This window comes from Poecile atricapillus, chromosome 18 (assembly GCF_030490865.1).
Source record: "Poecile atricapillus isolate bPoeAtr1 chromosome 18, bPoeAtr1.hap1, whole genome shotgun sequence".
NCBI classification, from domain to species: Eukaryota; Metazoa; Chordata; class Aves; order Passeriformes; family Paridae; genus Poecile; species Poecile atricapillus.
Window position 1 is genome coordinate 3165570 of NC_081266.1, and position 22681 is coordinate 3188250.

The 22681-nt window shown below is 45.0% G+C and overlaps 1 protein-coding gene across 1 annotated transcript in view; it reads right to left on the minus strand.

Annotated features, from left to right (window-relative positions):
• The window catches only part of PIK3C2G (phosphatidylinositol-4-phosphate 3-kinase catalytic subunit type 2 gamma), a 203409-nt gene extending 185466 nt beyond the window's left edge, over positions 1 to 17943 (minus strand). Inside the window, exons 1-5 of the mRNA XM_058852977.1 lie at positions 17813 to 17943; positions 15945 to 16135; positions 12605 to 13331; positions 7862 to 7944; positions 300 to 457 (exon numbers count right to left, since the gene is read on the minus strand). Coding sequence (XP_058708960.1) covers positions 300 to 457; positions 7862 to 7944; positions 12605 to 13240 — 877 coding nt within the window. The 5' untranslated portion in view covers positions 13241 to 13331; positions 15945 to 16135; positions 17813 to 17943. The remainder of the gene's footprint in view (positions 1 to 299; positions 458 to 7861; positions 7945 to 12604; positions 13332 to 15944; positions 16136 to 17812) is intronic.
• Between the last annotated feature and the right edge of the window lie 4738 nt (positions 17944 to 22681).

Genomic DNA, 22681 nt, shown 5'->3' on the forward strand with positions numbered 1-22681 from the left:
CAGGATGCACAGGAGCATCTCTGTAGCTTCTCTTAGTCATTAATGACAGAATCATTTAGGTTAGGAAGGACCCCTTTCCTGCAAAGGGAATTCAGTGTCAACACTGAGTTCAGACCACCTTGTTTAAGATTTTTTAAGACCTTAAAGATCTCCAAACCTGAAGACTCCACAAACTTCATAGGAAAACTCTTCCAATTCTTAATTATTGTCCTTTATCCTTCCCACCTACTTGAATTTTCTCCTTTCATTTGATGACTGATGTGCTTCCCCAGACCTGTACACAACCTCGATCACCTTACCATGTTGTGTAAGAAGTAGAGGATGTGGTGAAAAATCTGTCCAAATGCTGATTCTGAATTTTGTTCCACCAAGGATATGCTCTGGGAACCTTGTTGAGATACTCCAGATTTTTCCAGTATTTGTCTTCAAATCAAAAGCAGGATAGGCATTTCTGATTCTGAAAAAAAAAACACGTGAAGAAACTATGTCTAAAGAGCTGTGCATTTTTGGCCTCTTCTAAGAGCAAAATAAAAATTCTTCAAGATACATATGATTATACATAGAGAGCTGTTAGAAATAAAATTGTGTGGAGAGAAATGGTAGCAACACCAACTCTGTTTTCATATATTAGTAAGGTAACTGCCTATCAGCACACATAACTACATCTGTTATTTTAGGGAAACCATCAGCAAAATCCTCATGGAGCTGACAGAACCACTGCTGAGCTTGACCTCAGTGAAACCAAAAGGAGTTTAAACAGAGACTTCAGTGCACCCTGAACTCAGGAGAAATGACAGCACACAAATATGTACTTAAATAACAGAGTTTTAACACAAAAATGGCCAAGAGCACATGCACAGACAGCTGCAACTAGGACATCTGGTCAAAATGAATACAGGAACATGCTTCCTATGCAAAATCTTAAGGAGTCTCAATTTCCACAACTCTCTCAAATCCAATCTGAAATCCTCATTACTAAAAGCCTGGGTATTTATGTAAAAGTCTGTAGAGTGCAGTAACAGTTACAGTCAGTGAGTCCCTCTGATATACCATTAACTACAAAATACATTGCTCTTCCTTCTTCCAGTTACCATAGATTTGCAGAAGCTAATTCCTCCTGAGGTCCCATTTCCTAATGAACACTGGTCACAGGTATTATGTCTACCATCTGGGATTAAACTTGCTTTTTAAGCAAATACACTCTGCAGCTGCAGGTAAAGGTACATACTGCACCAGCTGAAGCTTTACTTTTCACTAACTGGCCTGAATATTTAGCAGCTAAACCCAAACATCCTGTACTAAGCATCCTGAATTCTCTTTTGTTTGTTGGTTCACGCAGCATTTTGTAGCTTCTGGGCTGTGAGTGCTTTGTAATGTCTCTGTAAAGTGTATTTTGAGCCTCAGCCCTCTCACATGTAAGTCTCCATTCCTGTGTTACCTCCTGCCCCAGAGCTGCTGCCCAAGTCTCTTAAACAACCACATGAGCTACTCTTCTGTGCCCTGCATTTCTACAGCTTGAGAAGAAAAAAAAGAAAAATAAGAAAAAGGAGTCTAGGTTTCCAAAATCACTAACCCAGCCAAGCAGCCCATTTCTTATCATGAAAAGCCAGGGGCTTGATGTTTCAGTGGGGTGGGAGGAAATGAGCCTTGACAAGAGTACCTCCAGTACAAGGTAGATTTATACTCTTGGTTAAAAACCATTATACCACAGAGGCTGTTTGGGTGACCTGTGTAGCTGGTCTGTCTATTTTCTTTGTGCACAAGGTACAGCTTTTCCCCTGTAACATGGTTCTGCAAGAAAGGGAAGGACTGAATGCAATGAAACTTCACTACCCAGCCTCAAATTACCAGGCTATGTACACACACAGTCATTCCAAAACTAAGCCAGCCTCATCTCCTTCCCTACCCACACACTGCTCATATTTTAGCAAAATGTGGGGACACAAATTTGCTTTTCATGCTTTTCAAATAAAAACCCTATTCGGTTTATAGGAGTGTTGCTCATTTATGGCCATCTACTGTTCTCATGTGATTTAAGGGCTTCTGGCCTGGGCAGGTGGGAAAAACACTGCAAAACTTTGAAAGTTTGGGTCTTCCAAAGCATAATTGATGTACCATACAAACACTACACAAATAAAATCTTGTGCTACTTGCTTTCTGTGCTGCAACAAGTCAGAAACCACTGACATTTGTGGGGATTTGCTATTTCACAGCATTTCATAACATGATGTGTTCCTCTCCAGTGCAAAACACATCCTTGAAGACAGAGAGGTGGAGGAACTCTGCATTTTGCAGCACTGAGCCCTGAGACTGCCTGTCGCCCTGAAAACTCAGCTTCTGAGCTTGCTAACATAGTTTTCTAAAGACTTTCCCAGGACAGTAACTGTAAACATAGATATGTGTACATTCTTTCTGTTACACGTCTTGTGATGGGCATCTCTCATGGCCAGTGCAGTGAGAAAGTGTTATCCTGACCATCCAATCTCTGGCCGTGGTCAGAAACCTATAAATCCTGGGAGGAAAAATAAACTTTGCTCTTCTCTTCACCACACCTCGACCTGTGTCCGTGTGATCTGTTCATCTTCAGCGGCAACATCTGGTGAACCCCTACGTGTCTTGCACGTGTGTTACAGGGTACTGTCTAGCCTGTGGCTGTGGATGGTTTTGGGCTTCCTCTTACGGAGGGCCTGGTTTTGGAGATATGGCGTGCAGTGCATGATCAGAGAAGAATTGATGTTTCGTATGCTGACTTTCAGCAATTGTGTGAGTACGGGAAAACTGAGGGGTTTTTCCCTGTGGTTGAAGCGATTTTTTCTCAGTCGGCTTGGGACGCTGTAGGCGATTCCCTGATCGAGGCTCTGCTGGTCGGTTATGAGCCCCGGCTGCTCCGGCTGCTCGGGATCTGGCGAAGGTGCGGCTTTCTGAGGCCGGGTCCCGAGGTCGCCTCCCCCGGGATTGCCGGGGCCCCTGGCGGGTTGAACGGGGCCGCCGCGGGACCGGTGGGCGTGATCCCCCCTCGGCCCGTGCCCCGGCGCTGTAAGCCTGAGCCTTGCCAAAGGGCCATCGGGGACGCCGCGGACCCGGGGGGTGTAACGCCGCCTCGGCCCGTGCCCCGGCGGTGTAGGCCCGGGGCGGGGTTGGATCCCTGCCCGGGGGCTGCCGGGGACGCCGCGGATCCGGGGGGTGTAAGCCCTCCTCAGCCCGTGCCCCGGCGGTGGAAGCCCGGGGCAGGGTTGGATCCCTGCCGGCAGGCTGTCCGGGGCGCCGCGGACCCCGGGGGTGTAACCCCTCCTCGACCTGCGCCCCGGCGGTGGAAGCCCGGGGCGGGGTCGCCTCCTCCGCGTGCCCTCCCGGCACAGACCGATGAGGGGGTGCCTGAACGGGGGGCGGCGCCGGCCCTGGGGGATGCCTCGGAGTCCGTCCCATGTCCGTGCTGCGGCGGGGCCGTGCCCTGTCCCGCGGTGGGGGACGGGCCGGGCCCGGGCCCCATGCCGGAGTCGTGCGGCGGGGGCACGGGTGCTGCGGGTGCTGCGGACGCGGGGCTGGGTTCTGCCGGTCCCGTGCTGCCGGATTCCCGTCCTGCGAGCCCGGGTTGTTCCCTGGCAGCGGAGCGGGACGGTGCCGCGGCTCTGCCGGCTGTGCCTTTACCGGCGCCCCGGTCCCCCCCCGCGCCGGGAGCGGGCTCTGCTGAACTGCCTCCAAACCCCCCCGCCTCGGGTTCCCGGGCATCGCCCGAGCCTGCGGCTGGAGCCAGGCCTCCCCCGTCGCCTCCTGTGGCTGTGGCAGACCAAGGTCCTGAGCTGTTTACCACTGGCTCCGGTGGTGCTGCCGCGGGGGAGAAGCCGGTGGCCTTGACGGGCCAGGGGCCCCAGGCTGCTGGAGCTTCTTCAGCTGGCCTGTGGACCTTGTCCTCTTGTAAAATGACTGTGCAGCTGAGCATATCAGGCATTCCATGTGCTTCCGAATGCTTTGGTCCAGTGGGTGAGGCCGTGAGTGCTCTTCTTGTGGCATGGTTGAACACCACTGCTCAAGGCACCATTGTTCACCTAGGGGACGTTGATTCAAATTTCCTGGGGTGCATTTCTGCCATGGGTTCCACACTCCTGCCTCCTGTTCCTATCCCTGCGGGACCTGGATTTGCTCACCTTGTGCCTTTTGAGTCTTGTGTTCGCAGAGCTGAGAACCAGCTGCGGGGAGATGGTGGCTTCGGGTTCCCTGGACCTCCCTGGGTCACTGGACTGCTGTTCTGACAGCCAGGGATCATCCTGAACGGGTCTGCACCCTGTCCATCCTTGGTGAGATGCTGTCAGAGATTAGCTTCTGTGGGTTTTGACACTGGCATGGACATCACGATTGTCTGGTTTGCTGATGGACCCTTGGACCGGATGCTGAGGCACTCAACACAAAGAAGAACTTGAGACTGACTCTTTGTTCAGCAGATTATGTTTTCCTTTCTCATGATAGACTGGTCACCCTCCGTGACCTGATGCAAGAACAGTTGGATCACAGTGATCTGGAGTTTCAACCAGTCCCTGGGACATTCCTGTTTTCTGTATCAAGAAGAAGTCTGGGAAATGGAGGTTGCTACACCTCCAGAAAGTTACTGCTATGATGGAAAGCATGGGGATGTTGCAGGCTAGCATGCCTTCACCTGCCATGCTTCCTGCTGATTGGCTAGTCCTCATTGTGGATCCGAAGGATTGTTCTTTGCAATTCCTTTGCATCCCGATGACAGACCGAAATTTGTCTTTCTGGTGCCAGCTATCGTTAATGCTGAGCCCACACAGAGATATCAATGGAGATTTGCCATAAGGCATGCAAAATTTGCCGGCATTTGCCGATGATATGGGGCTCTAGCCCTCTCTGGAGTTTGCAAGCAGTTTCCTGCTGCTCGTCTCTACAACCTCCCTGAAATTATTTGAGGGTAAAAATGATTTTGGGACAAACAGTCCCACATTTGGAGGTGCAATTATTTTTTTTGCATTCAGTGCAGACACTGCATGAATGATGTCCAAATATTAATGGACTTTTACATGGTTGTGTCCTTATATGGACTGACCACGACAGAACTGTCTCCCTTGTTTGGTCTATTAAAGGGGGACTCTGATTTTAAAGTCACCTCTGACACTGACCCCAGAGGCACAGTAGATGCTGGAGGAGGTTCTGCGAGCAGTTTCTGCTCCTCAAGTTTATTACATTAATCTTTCCATTGATGTCGCTGTTTTGTTTTTTAGGTTTTTTTTTTTAGAGAGTAATGAGGCTGGATCAGCCCAATTGATGGAATTACAGGCTGCTGTCATAGCATTTCATACATTTTCCCAGGCACCTTTCAGTTTGGCCATGGATTCTGCCTCTGTGACCAAGTTGAGAGCCATCCACAAGCAGGTGTTGATGTTGGACATTTGTTTAATTTTTTTTGAGTTTTGTTGTTTTTCTGTTTTTTTAAAAAAAAAAAAAAGAAAAAGAAAAAAGTTTGGGTTTTTTTTGTAATAACGAAAGGGTGAGATATCACCCTGAAATTACAGCCTTCTGATTGTATGGAGTATTGTATTTTTCTATTATTTATTATTTTGATTGTTTATAATGTTGCTAGTTTCTTTGTTCATTTTTCTTTTTTCTTTTTCTTTTTATTAAACCGAAAAGGGTGAGATGTCGCCCTGAAAACTCAGCTTCTGAGCTTGCTAACATAGTTTTCTAAAGACTTTCCCAGGACAGTAACTGTAAACATAGATATGTGTACATTCTTTCTGTTACACGTCTTGTGATGGACATCTCTCATGGCCAGTGCAGTGAGAAAGTGTTATCCTGACCATCCAATCTCTGGCCGTGGTCAGAAACCTATAAATCCTGGGAGGAAAAATAAACTTTGCTCTTCTCTTCACCACACCTCGACCTGTGTCCGTGTGATCTGTTCATCTTCAGCAGCAACAACTGCCAGCTTGGAATCTTCTGGTCTGAAACTCTCTTTAGGATGTGGTCTGAAGCCACCCAGGGGTGACTGTTCACTACAGCTCTGTTCATAACCATTAAAGTAACCTGAGAATGGGCTTTTGAACACTCATTTACAGTCGTGCACAACCAGATCCTTCAATTATAGACTGCTACCTGTGCAAGTATGACCTAGAGAAAAACACAATGGGTTTCTATTTGAGCTGCAAGAATGCGTCACACAGAGACTGAATTATATATCCTGCCTCTGACATGTGAAACTGCCAGCAACTGAGATCCATTGGGCACTGGGAGGATGCTCTTTTGGCAGGATTGAAAATGTAAGTTATTTGAAAATTTATGACATTTTTTTGGTCTTTTGGTTGCAGTGACATTTTGTCCTAAAAATGTTTCTCTACTTATTTAATAGAAGAAAAGTAAAAGCTGTTCTTATTTTCTTTAAGAGCATTTGCTTATGGCACACACAAAACAAGTTCCTGCAAAACAAGAATGGCTTATTAGTGTTTATCTTTTTGGCCCTGTAAATAAGCTCATCTATTCAAAAATCAATATAAAGCTTTTCCTATAATTAGAATGTTTAGACAGTAAAAAAAATCTGAATAGCTGGGAGGAAAGCAGTCCTGTGGAATATGCCTTCATGTATCTCATGGTAGAATTGGGTTGGGATTCAGGCTGATGAACTGTGGAAAAGGAAACTGAGACATGTGACTGAGCATGTTTTGGATCCGACCACCCCATTTAAATATATAATGTAATCTCTCTTAATTTCAGTGCCACATCAAACTGGGTTTTTTTGGTTGGGTTGTTTTGGGTTTTTTCTTTTAAGAGAAGCAGCCTTGGCTGACCTTGAATAAAATAAATTCATTAAAGTCTAATAAGAAAATTAGGATTCCATTTTCCAGTGACTTTCCGGGGGGGAGAAAGTGTGCATTTGTGCTAACAACTTGACAGTGTGATCCGTGAATATCTACAAAAGAAAAATCAATCTAAACAGATGGTCTAAATACTTGTAAATTTTTGTGTGCTTGGATTTCAACACAATTTAGTTTTCTGCAGAAGATTAAGAAAGTAAAAGATGTTCTATCCCATTAAGTCAGGCTATTAAGTGTAATGGTGAAATATAATTAAAGTAGGTTTTGTCACTTGCTAAGTCTCACTTTCCATCATGACAGTATGTAGCAATTCTGGTCTCAGTCAGTTCCTCTAGCTCTTATTTTCCTGCTCAGAGCTGCACAGGCACTAACATTGTCCAAGACAATGGAAGAAAAAGGATGGGAACTTTCACACACTATAAGCCATCAACAGTGAAGAGTTAAATGCACTTATCACTAATAAAGCAGACAGAAGATATTTTTTGAATTGATGTTCCTCTGTGATTTTTAATATTTAAACTAAAATAAGAAGTGTTTCCTTACTGAAGTGGACACTGGAATTACAGCATTGTTCAGGACTGCAGGGTGTGGTTGGCTGACCTTAGGTGGATGCCAGGTGCCCACCAAGCTGTTCTCACCACTCCCTTCCTCTTCACTACAGGGGAAGGGGGAGAAAAGATAGGGAAAAAACCTCCTGGGTCAAGATAAAGGCAGTTTAACTAAAGAAAAAAAAAAAGTCACATATGTAATTAAGGGAAGACAAAATATCCTCAACTTCTAATCAGCAGGCAGTGCTCAGCCTCCTTCCAGGAAGAAGGGCTTCAGACAAATGTCACAATGATGAACACTGCTCAGCAGCAGCCACAACACCGGTGTACCACCCACACCTTCCTAGCTGCCAATACACAGCCCAGCCCAGCCCTGTGAGGGGATGATGAACTCCATCCCAGCCAGCCCCAAATACACAGGGATAACCAACCCAATTAATGTGAGTAAGTGAAATGTGATAGTTGGCTGAAAAAAGCTTTTTCATTACTTACTTCTCCACTGTGTTGCAAAAACCAACTGTGCTTTCATTACTTCCTTGATCTGCTTCAATCAGCTGGATAGACCAACTTGCAGCCTAAAAACACCAAAAAGACCCCAGAAGAAACAGAGCTGAGTTATTTAGATATCAGAAGCAGAAAGACCATAAGGCTAACCTTGAATTTTTCCCCATGAGAGCCTATCACTCCTCCCCTGACTTGACAGAGCTCCAAATAAACACAAATGACCCCATTTTGACTGCACTCTAAATGCTTTCAGAAGTCACAAAGCATCAGCTGCCCTGGGTAACAACTGCTTTACCCCTCCACACAGAACATGAGGAATTTCAGACAAAGCTTTCACAATCCACCTGGCTGAGATAACTCCAAATTCAGATATTTCCTTTACAAAGGGAAAAGGACAAACTGAAGCTTATGCTTATTTAATCCTTATTTTCTTTCTCTCTGCTCTGGCAGGAAGCTCAGCATCCCCTCAAACTCCATAAACCTATCAGGTAAGTCCCTAAGGCAGAGAAGAGGGAGCCAGTGGGTTCTACTGACCATGAAAAATCCCCACATACTTTCCATGAACTCGGAGAGCAGAGGTCTGAGCCACTGCTTTGGGCCAGGCATCCCTTTCTCTGTTTGCCTGAAGTATTCTTCAGCCAGAACATTACCTCCAGGAAAGAATTTAATGCTCTTACATCTGCAAATCTTTTCTGCTCTTGTAGGTAGAGACATTACAAGGCTTAACCATATAAGAGCTTTTAAAGCCCTTCAGAAAGAGAAGGGATGTGTCACAGAAGAGGAAACTGAGATGTGGCAAAAGGTTTCTTTTATAATTTGAAAAATAGCTTATATAAAAGTGTGAAAATTTATTAAAAAATAACTAATAAACAGAATTTAAGATTCTTTTTGCCTGGACAAGGAAGTGCAATATGCATTAAAAGATGCAGGGTGAGAAATTTCAGTTATAGTTTAAAAGGTGGGATGATTATAAAAGATGAGAGATCTGCTGGGGGCTGAAATCAGAATGGCACAACTGAAAGCTTAACAGTCAGGAACCTTATGTTGATACAATAAGACCCAAAACTGATGGTATGTAGCATTTTCATCACCCACAATACTACATAAAGCATTAGGAGAGTGCATATAAAATTTAAAGATACTAACAGGGAATCATCAATAGAGGGGAAAATTGAAATTGTCTGGTAGGAAGAACAATGGATAATCCTGAGGGTGTAAATAAGAGAGGAAAATTAAATTTAGCAATTGAAATCAATAGTCCATCATTCCCTGGTTCTAATAACTGCTGAAAAAGGTCCATCAAAATCCAGTGAAAATAGAAGACCTCCACTGGTTCATTCTTTCCATTCTGGTTTGGCACCTACCTTACAATTTGTTTTATCAGACAGTGATAAGAACTTTTGGATGATGTGCACTATTTAGAAATTATGAGTGATTTAGTAACGGCCTCCCACAATTACCTACTAATTAAAAAACCCCACAAAAACAAAAAACCAAAAACTCCTTTTTCTCCTGCAGCTCTGTCTTTGCAGAACAGTGCCATGGAAAAAGTACATGGAAAAAGAGAAATGAGTGAAAAGCTAAGAAAATTAGTTCACATGTAAGAAAAGGTGGGGCACAACCTTAAATGGGGCTGAGGGTATTAAAAGAGAAAAACCACAATGGCAAACTAAGCAAGGAGAAACAGAGAGGAATTGAGCAAGAAGAAGGACAAGCCTTGGAATGCAGAATTTCCCACAAGGACATGGGTATGAATCCCCAGATCCTCATGGGGTGAAAAAGAGTTTGATTAGATAATTTCTAAAGGCTGGAAAAGAGGAGTCTGACAGCCCAAAGCTGCAATCTGGATCTTTCCCTGCAGGACACAGGAGTGACACAGGAGCCCTCTGCTTCTGTGGGCCTTTGCTGGCAGCATCTCTGAGTGATCCCTAATGGCAAACAAGAATCCTGTGCAGCCTAGTAATAGTCTACACACCTGGAAAATACCATTTCCAAGTCACTCAAATTCATCCTGGTGTCAGAGGTATATAAAGGAGATAAATAGCTCCAGCTCCATTGGTGAATTGTAAGGATGAGAGATTTAGTTTGGTCATGTCTTCTTTTCACATGTCCAGAAACTTTACTTTCTTCTTCTTGCATATAAAGGTAAAATGTGAATTACATAGTCACAATATTACACATTATTTTTCAACAGGACTTGAGCTTCCTTGCACTGAAAATATGTTAAAGAGAGCAGTGAATGAGACAGAACTGCCTATGGAGAGAAGTAATGACAACAGGGATGAAGCAACTGAATGCAGCCCTTGAAAACTGGAATCTTTTTCCAACCACAGGCTTCTTACATTATGTTAATCAAGTCACCTAAACCATCCTTCCAGCAGTCATAGTGTATTTCTCATTTCTGGAGCACCTGAAACAAAATCATGATATTTGGTCTCATGATGGGTCTCATGACTTGGGTGAAGACTTCTTAGTTACTCTGAAAACATTAGAATCTAAAATTAGATGCTAAATATCATAGATAGAGTAGCTAAATATATTAGATCATTTTTACGTTTTATTTCAGTTTTCTTTCTAATATGGAAAAAAATAACATCTCCTTTCACTGGGATGTCATAAAGATAGTATTTTTGACCTGGAATGACAAGGCCAGGAAAAAATTAATGATTCCTTTATTACATTGGGAATATTTTGATTAGCACACATTAAATAAAGCCTAGGACCATAAAACTGCATCCAAGAGCTACAGATCAGAACACCAGTATGATTTCAGTAATGTGAATATTCCATCTTGCCTACCTATGACCCAACTAAATTCTAATCTCCCTGTCTCAGCATCCTCTGTATTTCACTCTGAAGTCTTGGTTCTCAACTCCTACTACTTGGATGCATTATTTACTTGTTCTGGACCTCACAAATCAACAAATCTTCTCATTCTTTTGCTGTGGTGTTCCACTTTTCCAACCCTTCTGATTGTCTTACTCAGCACCAGGTCTGTCACCCCACAGCACTTTTTTCCAAAACCCCAGCAGAAGTAAATGCAGTAAAGGGTTTTTTTGCTCTTCCCTCTCTCTAGGAGTTTCTTTAACTCTTATTTTCCCTTATCATCTCGAGGTTCAGCTGCCAGCCCCTTGCCATGGCTCCTTCTATCCTGACATGGCTTTTTCTCCCTGAAGGAATTCCTGTGACCACAGTGATTTTTATGCTGCAAATCAATTCACTCTTCTCTCCCATTTCTTCCTCTTCGAGCTAAACAGCTCAAATACTTCCCTGACTTAATCAAATCCTCCCACACATTCGATTGTAGTTGCCCTTGACTCACTCAGCTCTTCTCTTCCCTCCCCTATAATTCTCTCCTCCTCCGTCACAGAGGCGTTTGTGCCTGTTCTTAAATGCTCGCTTCCTCTAGCACCTCTTCTTCCCATCCCATGATTTAATCTCCTCCTGCTCATTTGTATCCCACTATTTTCTGCTTTTCTCCTGAGAAGGTTTGTTCTTTTCATCATCATGTCAGCATGCTTTAGTTTTCCTATCATGAGTAAAAAGCAACAACAGCCTTTTGTCTCTCCACCTATTCTTCCCCTCCTCTTTTGCATTCATCACTGAAATTCTAAAATGCAGCGCACAAGATTAGTCTTAAGAGTTCTTGTCCTCAGATATATTTTCCCCCGCTGCCTTCCCATCTGTCTGGGCCTGCATATGTTTACTTTTATAGTTCTCCTTATTCAGAGACAGAAACAAGTCAATCAAGTGCCTCTTCCCCTTTTGCTGTATGATACTGTAATCACTGGCAGCTAAAGGCAGAAGGTGAACCTAAACTGTCTTTTAATATTCATGGTGCAGAGGTATCCTGTAGGCTATTTCAGGATTCCTATTCAGAATGCTAACAAGGACTGGAGGAAAGGAAGGATTTAACATTTTCTTTTCCCTTCTTCATATCAGGATTTTGAAAGAAAGAAAATGAGGGCAGATATAACATCATAGAGATTCATGGGAGTCCCATAAGACATGGTTATTAAAAATGGCAAAATCATGAATAGAGCTATGAACACCTGATGAGGGAGGAAAAAAGATAAAGGGTTGGCTTCAGACAGACAGCTAAAAGACAGAGTGTGTGTCACAGGATCCAGCTTCCAGCTAGAGTAGATGTTTCTATTTTTAGAAAATAATTATATATGCACACGGAAGTTCATGCAGAACATAGTGAAGGTAGTATGTTTCATCTCTCAGGATCAGGATGTGTCAGCCAGTCTAGACACAGAGAAAGTAATCTGTCTCAACCCCCCAAAAAAAGAACCCAATACATCCCCTCCAAAAAAAAACAAATAAAAAAAACCCCAAACCAAAATAACAACAAAAACCAAACCAAGACCAGATTCAACATAATGTATTGTTATTTTGAATCTCAGATTTCATATCAGACCATAAAGATTTGTCATCTAATCTTTCAAACACAACTTTACATTTCTGTTCTTATCCTTCTCTGGTAGTTTTATGGTTCAGTGAGCCATAAAATGAGCCTACTGGAGCATTCTAGACCATAATCTAGATTCTCTTCTGGCATAAAATTCTTTTGCTTCCCCTGGGGCATAAATGTTTTATTTTTCATAAGGTCTTTAAATAAAGTGCTTCTAATCCATGTTGCAACAGTGTGAGTGAACACACAAAGTACAAGGACACAAACAAGAACAAAAAACTTTAAGCACTGCTAATATAAAACCATTTAAATACCTCTCTGTTATGTCCAGAGCCCTGGGGGTGGGTAGGTCCTATGTTGTACCTTCTGGAAGTGTTGGTTAAAGAAGCTTCCCCATTTCCACTTTCTTCTCTCACTTTTGGTCCAAATGGATAATTGTCTATGAAGACAGGACTTGGAGCATCCAGATTGTCAAAGCCTATCTGAAACTCCAGGTTTGTGTTGCCCCTTTCCACATTTGGAGTTGAATTTACACTGTTCCTTCCATGGTGTTCTCTCTCACGACTGTAGGGGTGGGAATCCACCACAGAGAAGTTTCTGAAATCAGGTGATATTGAAGGTCTGAAGCCAACCATTGGTGACATTGTGCCTTGCTGCCAGTGAGGGATTGGATCTCCAGGGTAAAGCTCTCCATAAGCAACAGGAGGGTGGCTGTAAAGCTGCTGGTCAGGCACATTCCAACTGAAAAGGTCTGATGGGAAAAATATTTCTTCGTGATGATGTGGATGGGATGAACCATAAAAAAAAAATTCATTGCTGACTTCATCAACTATTTGATCAAATCCTAGGGGGATCTCCCCATCAGAAGCAGAATGGCACATGGGGTAAATTGCTTGGTCCTCAAGCTGTTCTTCACTGTGTGGGAAGGGCACCCTCCCAAAGTGTGCCATGGCTGATTGTTCACTTCAGTCGTTTTGGTCCTCAGGAAAGTCTCATAACAGCTCCAAGGGCAAGAGAGCAGTGTTCAGAGCTGGAGCCACACTGAAAGGAAGCACAGAATGGAAGTTAAATCCCAAAATACCTAATATAATGAGAGCACTACACTGCTTTGGTATTTTTTGTTTTAGAGCTTTCTCCAAAAAGTGGAAATATTTCCTTAATATGGAGCTTGATTATTCTTTTTTCTGATCCTTATTTTCAAATATATTATAATTACTGTAGTTTTAATATTAATAACAACAAATTACTACTATTATTATTATTATTATCCTTGACTCCTAAATAATAACAACAGGTTGCCTGAAACAACTGATTTAAATACTAATTCTGACAAATATTAAATAAAATCTCTATGTTTTTCCCCATCGTTTCTACACTTGCATAGCACACAATGCAGGAAGGCAGACTTTGCATTAATGGTTGTCAGTTTCATTCACATTTTCCTCTTTTTTGTGCCTCCAACTCCTTCATATCCCACCACTTTTTATCTTAGTGCAATCAGGTGAAGAAAGTTAAGTCAAAGAATATAGAAGACATGGACCTCCAGTGAATATTCCCCAAAAGCTAGGATATGGCACATATAAAGGGAAGAAAAGATAAATAAAATTTCAGCCTTTTTTTGTTTCTTGTTTTACAAAAGAAATTTCTCATCAAAGCCTGAGGCTGGACTTTTTTAGCAAATTAACAGGCAAGGGCATGAGCTTCTGCAGCTCCATCATTAATGTTGTTACTAGCAAACTTCCTGATCTGATTTTGGCATGTGCCAAATGGTTCAGACAGGCAACATGCACTGGAAACTGCTGTCAGTATGAATGAGGATATATTTTTTAGGAAGGGAGTTTAGTTCTACAACCAAAGTCTCTTCTGGGCCATTTTCATTTACTGATACAGATGTAGCCTAAAACCCACAAACGGCACAGAACAGCAATACCACACACTGCACACAGTTGTGCTGGAGTACTTTATCACCTAAAAGAAATAGAGACATCTGATTTAATAATTCAACAAAAAAACGTATCCCTGAGCAGAAAAAGAAAAAGCTACTGAGATAAAAAAAGCGCTCAGAAATTGCTAAAGCTTAGCTGCACAAATAGATTTTCCATTAAGTCCCCAAGGTACTGTATTAGTTTAGATAATAGCACCTTGCAATGAAAATCTATGTTACAACAGAAGGTATTCATCCCAATTATATTTATTTTTGTTTCATTTTAAGCCAAACTCCAGGTGACATAAGCTTCTGTCACCCACAGTGTGGAATGAGAAATGAAATGAAAACCTAAACAGGCTGAAATAAAACCTGCAACCCAGAGGTTGAACTACTGTTTCAAACACTCCACTTAGTAATTCCATGTGTTGCATGCTTTGGTTTGCTTTAACAGTGTTGAAAAAAACCCCACATTTATGAAATCACACTAGGCCAGATAACCAAAATGATGCACACCACTTTGAATGGTGATCTGAAATGCAATTACAGTTTTGCAGCTTTCTCTCAGAATGAATCCTGAAGTTAGCTATGTTTTTAGATAAAAATGACACCATTGAAAAAAAAAGAAATAAGCATAACAACAGAAGTTTCTTGCACAAAATTGTCCTAATTTACAACTTTCTCTGTTTTTCATTTCTACAGCAGGTAAATAAAAGAAAGAAAACAAGAGATAAAATTATATAGCCATTAAATCAAGAAGCATAAGGTCTTTCACTCTTTTTTTAACCCATCTTGAAAATTGGAATGTTTCAGGAAGAAATAGAAGATAAAATAATAAATCTCCCTCCAGTCCCACTTAAAAAAGGCTTGCCAGTCTGGAAGACTACAAGGCATAGAAAGTACAATACCTCTTACACCCTTTCAACTGTTTCTAAAATATTTTCCCTGCATTTCAATCAAATTCTGTTTATGATGGCACATAAATGTCCGACATAAAACCGTGCTCGTTCACTGCTGTGACTTTCTGTAACCTCTGCACAGAAGCATCTTGTGTCTTTCATGAGGGCTTGTATTTAAAACTGACCCCTGAGAGTGGAAGCTCAGCAGGCCACGGTGCAGAACTCCATCATGGAAGTCGTGCTAGTTTGGTCAGAACCACCAGGCTCTGTATTTGTATTTAACCCTTTTTCATCCTTTTCAAAGCAGCAGAAAAAGTTCAGGCAAGGGTCTGGCTCTTTGCCAGCCACCGTTTCACCTTCTGAGTCTTGTCAAGTGCATTGGTAATCACTAAGGAGGCAAAATTTATATTCGTTTTTTTTATAAAACACCTAAGTTTATAGTTTGTGGTTTTTTGGCTTTGTGGTTTCTCAGTTCACACTGAATTTTGGAGGGTTTGGGGTTTTTTTTCTCCTGCAACTATGAAGCCCTCCTTGTCCATTTGAATGACAGCTGCATTTTCACATAATCGTGCAGTTCTGGCATCAGGGATTTTAAGGGAGAATCCCAACCAATACTGTAAAATATTCCCTACAAATCAAGAGACTTGAGAGTCTCACAGCACTGCAAGTGCCACCCAAGCACACAAAAACACTTTCCACACTTGGACATGCACATGAATCCTCGTTAAAAAGCTCAGCAAGCTGTGGGCTCAATTTCCCCTTTCACCGATCCCAGGAGGAGATGACTGGGGCACTTGCTAAGCAGTAAGAGTATCTGTTGCAACTCCTTACCTGAAACACAATTTTTTAGAAGGATATAGAGCCTCCTGTGCCTTCCTGCTCACAGACATTTTCAGGTGACCTATGTGCTTTCAATATCAAGGAGGCGTAACTTTTCCGCCAGGAGCTTTCCTTCCTGTTGAACCGGTTTATGGCGGTGATGATTCTCTTCCCAAGTCATCCCTCAGGGAAAATTCAAACTGCTGTAGCAATAAAAAGGTAACAGCTTATCTATCCTCCTTCTCGATTTGGAAACCCAACCATACTTTTTATTTTATATATATATATATATATAGTGGTAGATTATCTCACACTTTCAGTGCAAGTTTCCAACATGCTTAAAATAAAAACTTAATTAAAGGGAAAGAATTGCCTCTTGGGAAGACTTCTGCACAAGAGCAGGATTCAAAAATGTTACTGTACTCCATCTTCCATCTGTATGATCCAGGAGGAGCTCCCAGCTGCAGTCACAGGGGAGGAGGACAGTACAAACCTCTGAGGGCTCTCTGGCTTTGGCTCCTCAAAGCGTGCAGAGCTGGGATGGCACAAGGGTGGAAGAACCTCCCTCATGCTGGGATATTTCCCAGGGACCAGCGAGGACCTGGCTGTCTGCAAAGGGCCTGAAGCGCTGGAGTAAACACAGCACCGACCACATCCACCTTCCACAACCTCAGAGAGCCCAGAACCTTCCATAAAAGGGAGCTCCAGACACAGCACAGAGGGAACTCCCTCAGGGACCATTTGCCTTCACACTTCATACCATTCCTTAAAAAGTTATAAATTGCTCCACTGAAGTGGCTATGCAGAAATGCCAAGGTCGTAATAGGCAAGGAAACATCCTCAGAAACAGGGAGGGAGGGAGTGTCAACAAAACAGTATTTCGGTTATAAAAAGCCATGTGATAAGGCCAAGCATGTTAGGATAAAGCACATAAAGTTAATAAGTAATATCTGGTATCTTATATCTGATAAACTGAAGTTATAATTTGATAAAGCACTACAGGAAGAAAGCCCCGGCCTTTAAAGCATAAAAGCTGTCAGTGATGTCACTGTGATTTTAGAAGCAGTTAACCAAGGACAAAACTTATTTCAGTTGGTGGAAGGTGATGCATTTTTTTGTCATATATTCATATATTCTCCATATATTCCCTTAAAATGTCACCTTGCTCTGCGAGCTGTTTGGTGGCATTTGTGCCTCATTTCCAGTGATGCCAGTGAAGTGATCCTGAGAGAGAGGCACACACCAGTTTTAGGAGCTGCCATTTCAGAGGTTATGTGGTGTTGCTTCACCTCACGGGGACTGGGCAGAGCTCGAGGAGGAGGAGAAAACAGGAATATAACAGGAAATACTCATGGGAAGAGCTCGTATTCCCAAACACACACACAAAATACAAACTGAGCTGGGACCCCTCCGCCTCTCTCCCCGTGGTGATTTCTAGGAGAAGGCTACCAAGGTTTTTCTTGGGAAAATCTGAATATTTTCAGAATTTTCCCAGGCTTTTAGGGTGGCCACTATTTGTCTGTTTCGTGCTTCCCACTAAAGGAGCAGACAGGGAACTGCTGAGTCACTTTCTACCCTAATTCCTCCTACAACTACCAGGAGTTGTCTCCGCCTCTTTTGCCGGAGTGTGGGACAGCATCTCCAGAGACAAAGAAAACTCAACAATCCCTGGGATATTTTCCTTTCCCTCTTTTAGACACTCTCGCTGCTCCACCAGCCGGCAGGAGAGGCAGCTCACTCCCATCAAGGAATAATCATGGATTTGATTTGTGCTCTTCGGAGCCAGGTCTGATACAGAGCTGCAGGGAAAGAGCTGCCAGAATAATCACTCCACACCCCCCCAGAAAGAAACACAATATCTTCAGTAGGCTTTTACTCACAGTGTTGCTTCACAGGCACTTTGGAGCTCTCTGAAATATCACTCCCGAGTTTGGAGCCTTTAGGCTTGCAAAGGGAATGCAGCAAAGCGGTTTTTAGCAATCCGTGGGGATGGAAATGTGGCTAAACAGAGCGAAATTGCTCCATTTCGGAAAAGCCATCCTTCTGTGCTGCTATTCTCCAGTGCCACCTACTGTCATTTCCCCAAAACTGAGAGGCACAGAACAGAGATCGAGCACAGCGGCAACTGAGATTTGTCAGGCTCCAGGGGACACCATCTTATCTATCTATCTACCTATCTATCTATCTATCTATCTTATTATATAACAATATCTTATAGACACATATTGTTGGCTTTTCACAAATATTAAAATTAATGTTATATGTATAAGGTTAGAAAACTTTGTTGTATTAATATAGTTCCTTCTATTTCTGTTATTGATGAAACTTAGAAATAGCGACATAATACATATATGTTGAGCTATGGCATAGTATTAAAGCAAAAACTACTTTTGTTTGTATAACCCAAAGACTGAAAAAGATAGTTAGAGACTATCCATTTTTAGATTATCTTATCCAGATGAGGACAGCAGTGACCAGAGCTCCAGGGGAGGAATTTATTGCATTTCTGTTATCAGGGAATGTGAAACTCGGTGGATCCAAGAAGATTGATCTATTGGGAAGGGGGCAAGTTAAAAACTAAACACAGAAACATCCAAAACTTAAGAGGAATGTTTGAAACATGTATGAGAATTTATGGATATGTAGTAGGGTTCTGTTTTTAAGGGACAATCCTTTGTTAGTAAGGTGTGCTCTCTTGGCTGAATGCAGAGACACCTGGCCGTATCTGTAACTTTATCACCTAATTGTCTTTCTATTAAACTTTTAAATTCCATTAAAAATATGTGAACCTCGTTTTTCACACCATCACCGACAAACATGGTCCCTTTCAGAAAGCTGCTCTTTGAGGGAAAGGTTCATGTTTGTCGAGGGGGTGATGCTTTGGGACAGTGCCCCAAAGCAGTGCTGCACCAAAGTGATGACAAAGTGGCAGCAAAACTGCAGCGGCACATCAGGGCTTTTCCATGTGCTGGCAATGCCAGGATGTTGTGTTTAAGCAGCAGATGAACAAAAATACTGGTTTAAAATAAATAAATAAATAAAAAGGGGTTGTTTTGTATCACAGGCCCTCGCTTCTTTCTCACAAGTTTCATCAAGCAGGGGTTGTGCCCTCCTACCTGTTCAGTAAAACCCAGCAGAGCAGATGCTGCTGCTGGGCAAAGAAAATAAAAGTTGCAACAGACACAGTAGGGTGGTTAGTTGAGTCATTACAATGATTCATCAGTAAAGGAGACATTTGGTGTAAAGGGCAAGAAGGATTTTTCAATCCTGAAAACATTCCTCACCCTCTGTCTACTCACACGCAACAAGTAAGAAAAAGGACAGAGAGGAGAGAAGGGACTGGAAGCAAAGTTCCACTTTTCTGAGAAAAACAAATTGAAAAAAAATAAAGATTGTTTGACATAGAAAACATTCTCACAGGCTCTGCTGACACCTACATCTAATATACAAAGTTACTAAGTTACCAACACCCTCCTGAGGTTTGAAATAGGCTGTTGTGAAAGATCAACCTCCACAGCCTGCACACACTGACTGCAAAGCTAGCTAGGACTAAATCTAGCCCACAGAATTTAATCTCTCCTTTTATTTGAACATCTTTTGTACTTTGATCCTCTGAAAGGAGCAGCACCCTTCAGCAGTGCTGTTCCTGGGTACCGCACGCACCCACCACCACACCGGAAGCCGCAGACGCACCTAACACCCCACCGGCCACACGAGGCACAAAAAGCCACACCAGGCAAGGCACACAAGGCCCACAACCACGCATGAACTCGCCCTCCTCCTCCTCCTGGCCACGGTGCCACAGGCAAAAGGAGAGGCTTTCCGTCCGGTCGCCAGCGCACAGCAAAAAAAGGCCAACAGCACCCGAAATTCCCGGGCGCTCTCCCATCTATCACAGACGGGATCAGGACTTCTCAGGGTGCTATGGCCCTAGGCACCACACTTGCCTCCAGCAGCACTTTCCAGCACAAGCCACCACCTTCCCGCCCTCACTCATTCGGCACGGGAACCAGAGGCACCCACGACTAGCCCGCAACCTGGAGCTGCACCTAACAACGCACAAGCCACGCAGGCAAAAAAAAAAAAGCCACACCCATAAAGGCACGCAAGGCCCAGAAAGCACGTAACACTAAAGGCATACAAGCCACGTGTGCCCACGCATTCCTCCCCCTCGCCAAGGCTCCGCAGAAAATAAAAGAAGACAAGGGCCTTCCCGCCGCCGGCATTATGCCGTACAGCCTACCAGCAACTGGGATTTCCATGGAGGTCTCCCATCCATGTACTTGACCATGCCCCATCCTGCTTAGCTTCCGACAATGTCTGGGGCCAGGCGCCATCAGGCCGGTCCAGCCGCAGGCACTAGACTTGCCTCCGGCAGCCCTCTTCAGAGCGAGGCGTGCCACCTTCTCGCCCTCACTCACTCGCCACGGGTACCGCACGCACCCACCACCACACCGGAAGCCGCAGACGCACCTAACACCACACCGGCCACACGAGGCACAAAAAGCCACACCAGGCAAGGCACACAAGGCCCACAACCATGCATGAACTCGCCCTCCTCCTCCTCCTGGCCACGGTGCCACAGGCAAAAGGAGAGGCTTTCCGTCCGGTCGCCAGCGCACAGCAAAAAGAGGCCAACAGCACCCGAAATTCCCGGGCGCTCTCCCATCTATCGCAGACGGGATCAGGACTTCTCAGGGTGCTATGGCCCTAGGCACCACACTTGCCTCCAGCAGCACTTTCCAGCACAAGCCACCACCTTCCCGTCCTCACTCATTCGGCACGGGAACCAGAGGCACCCACGACTAGCCCGCAACCTGGAGCTGCACCTAACAACGCACAAGCCACGCAGGCAAAAAAAAAAAAGCCACACCCGTAAAGGCACGCAAAGCCCAGAACGCACGTAACACTAAAGGCATACAAGCCACGTGTGCCCACGCATTCCTCCCCCTCGCCAAGGCTCCGCAGAAAAAAAAAGAAGGCAACGGCCTTCCCGCCGCTGGCAATCAGCCGTATCAGCGTACCGGCAACCGGGATTTCCATGGAGGTCTCCCATCCATGTACTTGACCGTGCCCCATCCTGCTTAGCTTCCGACAATGTTTGGGGGCAGGCGCCATCAGGCCGGTCCAGCCGCAGGCACTAGACTTGCCTCCGGCAGCCCTCTTCAGAGCGAGGCGTGCCACCTTCTCGCCCTCACTCACTCGCCACGGGTACCGCACGCACCCACCACCACACCGGAAGCCGCAGACGCACCTAACACCACACCGGCCACACGAGGCACAAAAAGCCACACCAGGCAAGGCACACAAGGCCCACAACCACGCATGAACTCGCCCTCCTCCTCCTCCTGGCCACGGTGCCACAGGCAAAAGGAGAGGCTTTCCGTCCGGTCGCCAGCGCACAGCAAAAAAAGGCCAACAGCACCCAAAATTCCCGGGCGCTCTCCCATCTATCACAGACGGGATCAGGACTTCTCAGGGTGCTATGGCCCTAGGCACCACACTTGCCTCCAGCAGCACTTTCCAGCACAAGCCACCACCTTCCCGCCCTCACTCATTCGGCACGGGAACCAGAGGCACCCACGACTAGCCCACAACCTGGAGCTGCACCTAACAACGCACAAGCCACGCAGGCAAAATAAAAAAAGCCACACCCGTAAAGGCACGCAAGGCCCAGAAAGCACGTAACACTAAAGGCATACAAGCCACGTGTGCCCACGCATTCCTCCCCCTCGCCAAGGCTCCGCAGAAAATAAAAGAAGACAAGGGCCTTCCCGCCGCCGGCATTATGCCGTACAGCCTACCAGCAACTGGGATTTCCATGGAGGTCTCCCATCCATGTACTTGACCATGCCCCATCCTGCTTAGCTTCCGACAATGTCCGGGGCCAGGCGCCATCAGGCCGGTCCAGCCGCAGGCACTAGACTTGCCTCCGGCAGCCCTCTTCAGAGCGAGGCGTGCCACCTTCTCGCCCTCACTCACTCGCCACGGGTACCGCACGCACCCACCACCACACCGGAAGCCGCAGACGCACCTAACACCACACCGGCCACACGAGGCACAAAAAGCCACACCAGGCAAGGCACACAAGGCCCACAACCACGCATGAACTCGCCCTCCTCCTCCTCCTGGCCACGGTGCCACAGGCAAAAGGAGAGGCTTTCCGTCCGGTCGCCAGCGCACAGCAAAAAAAGGCCAACAGCACCCGAAATTCCCGGGCGCTCTCCCATCTATCGCAGACGGGATCAGGACTTCTCAGGGTGCTATGGCCCTAGGCACCACACTTGCCTCCAGCAGCACTTTCCAGCACAAGCCACCACCTTCCCGCCCTCACTCATTCGGCACGGGAACCAGAGGCACCCACGACTAGCCCACAACCTGGAGCTGCACCTAACAACGCACAAGCCATGCAGGCAAAAAAAAAAAAGCCACACCCGTAAAGGCACGCAAGGCCCAGAAAGCACGTAACACTAAAGGCATACAAGCCACGTGTGCCCACGCATTCCTCCCCCTCGCCAAGGCTCCGCAGAAAAAAAAAGAAGGCAACGGCCTTCCCGCCGCTGGCAATCAGCCGTATCAGCGTACCGGCAACCGGGATTTCCATGGAGGTCTCCCATCCATGTACTTGACCGTGCCCCATCCTGCTTAGCTTCCGACAATGTTTGGGGGCAGGCGCCATCAGGCCGGTCCAGCCGCAGGCACTAGACTTGCCTCCGGCAGCCCTCTTCAGAGCGAGGCGTGCCACCTTC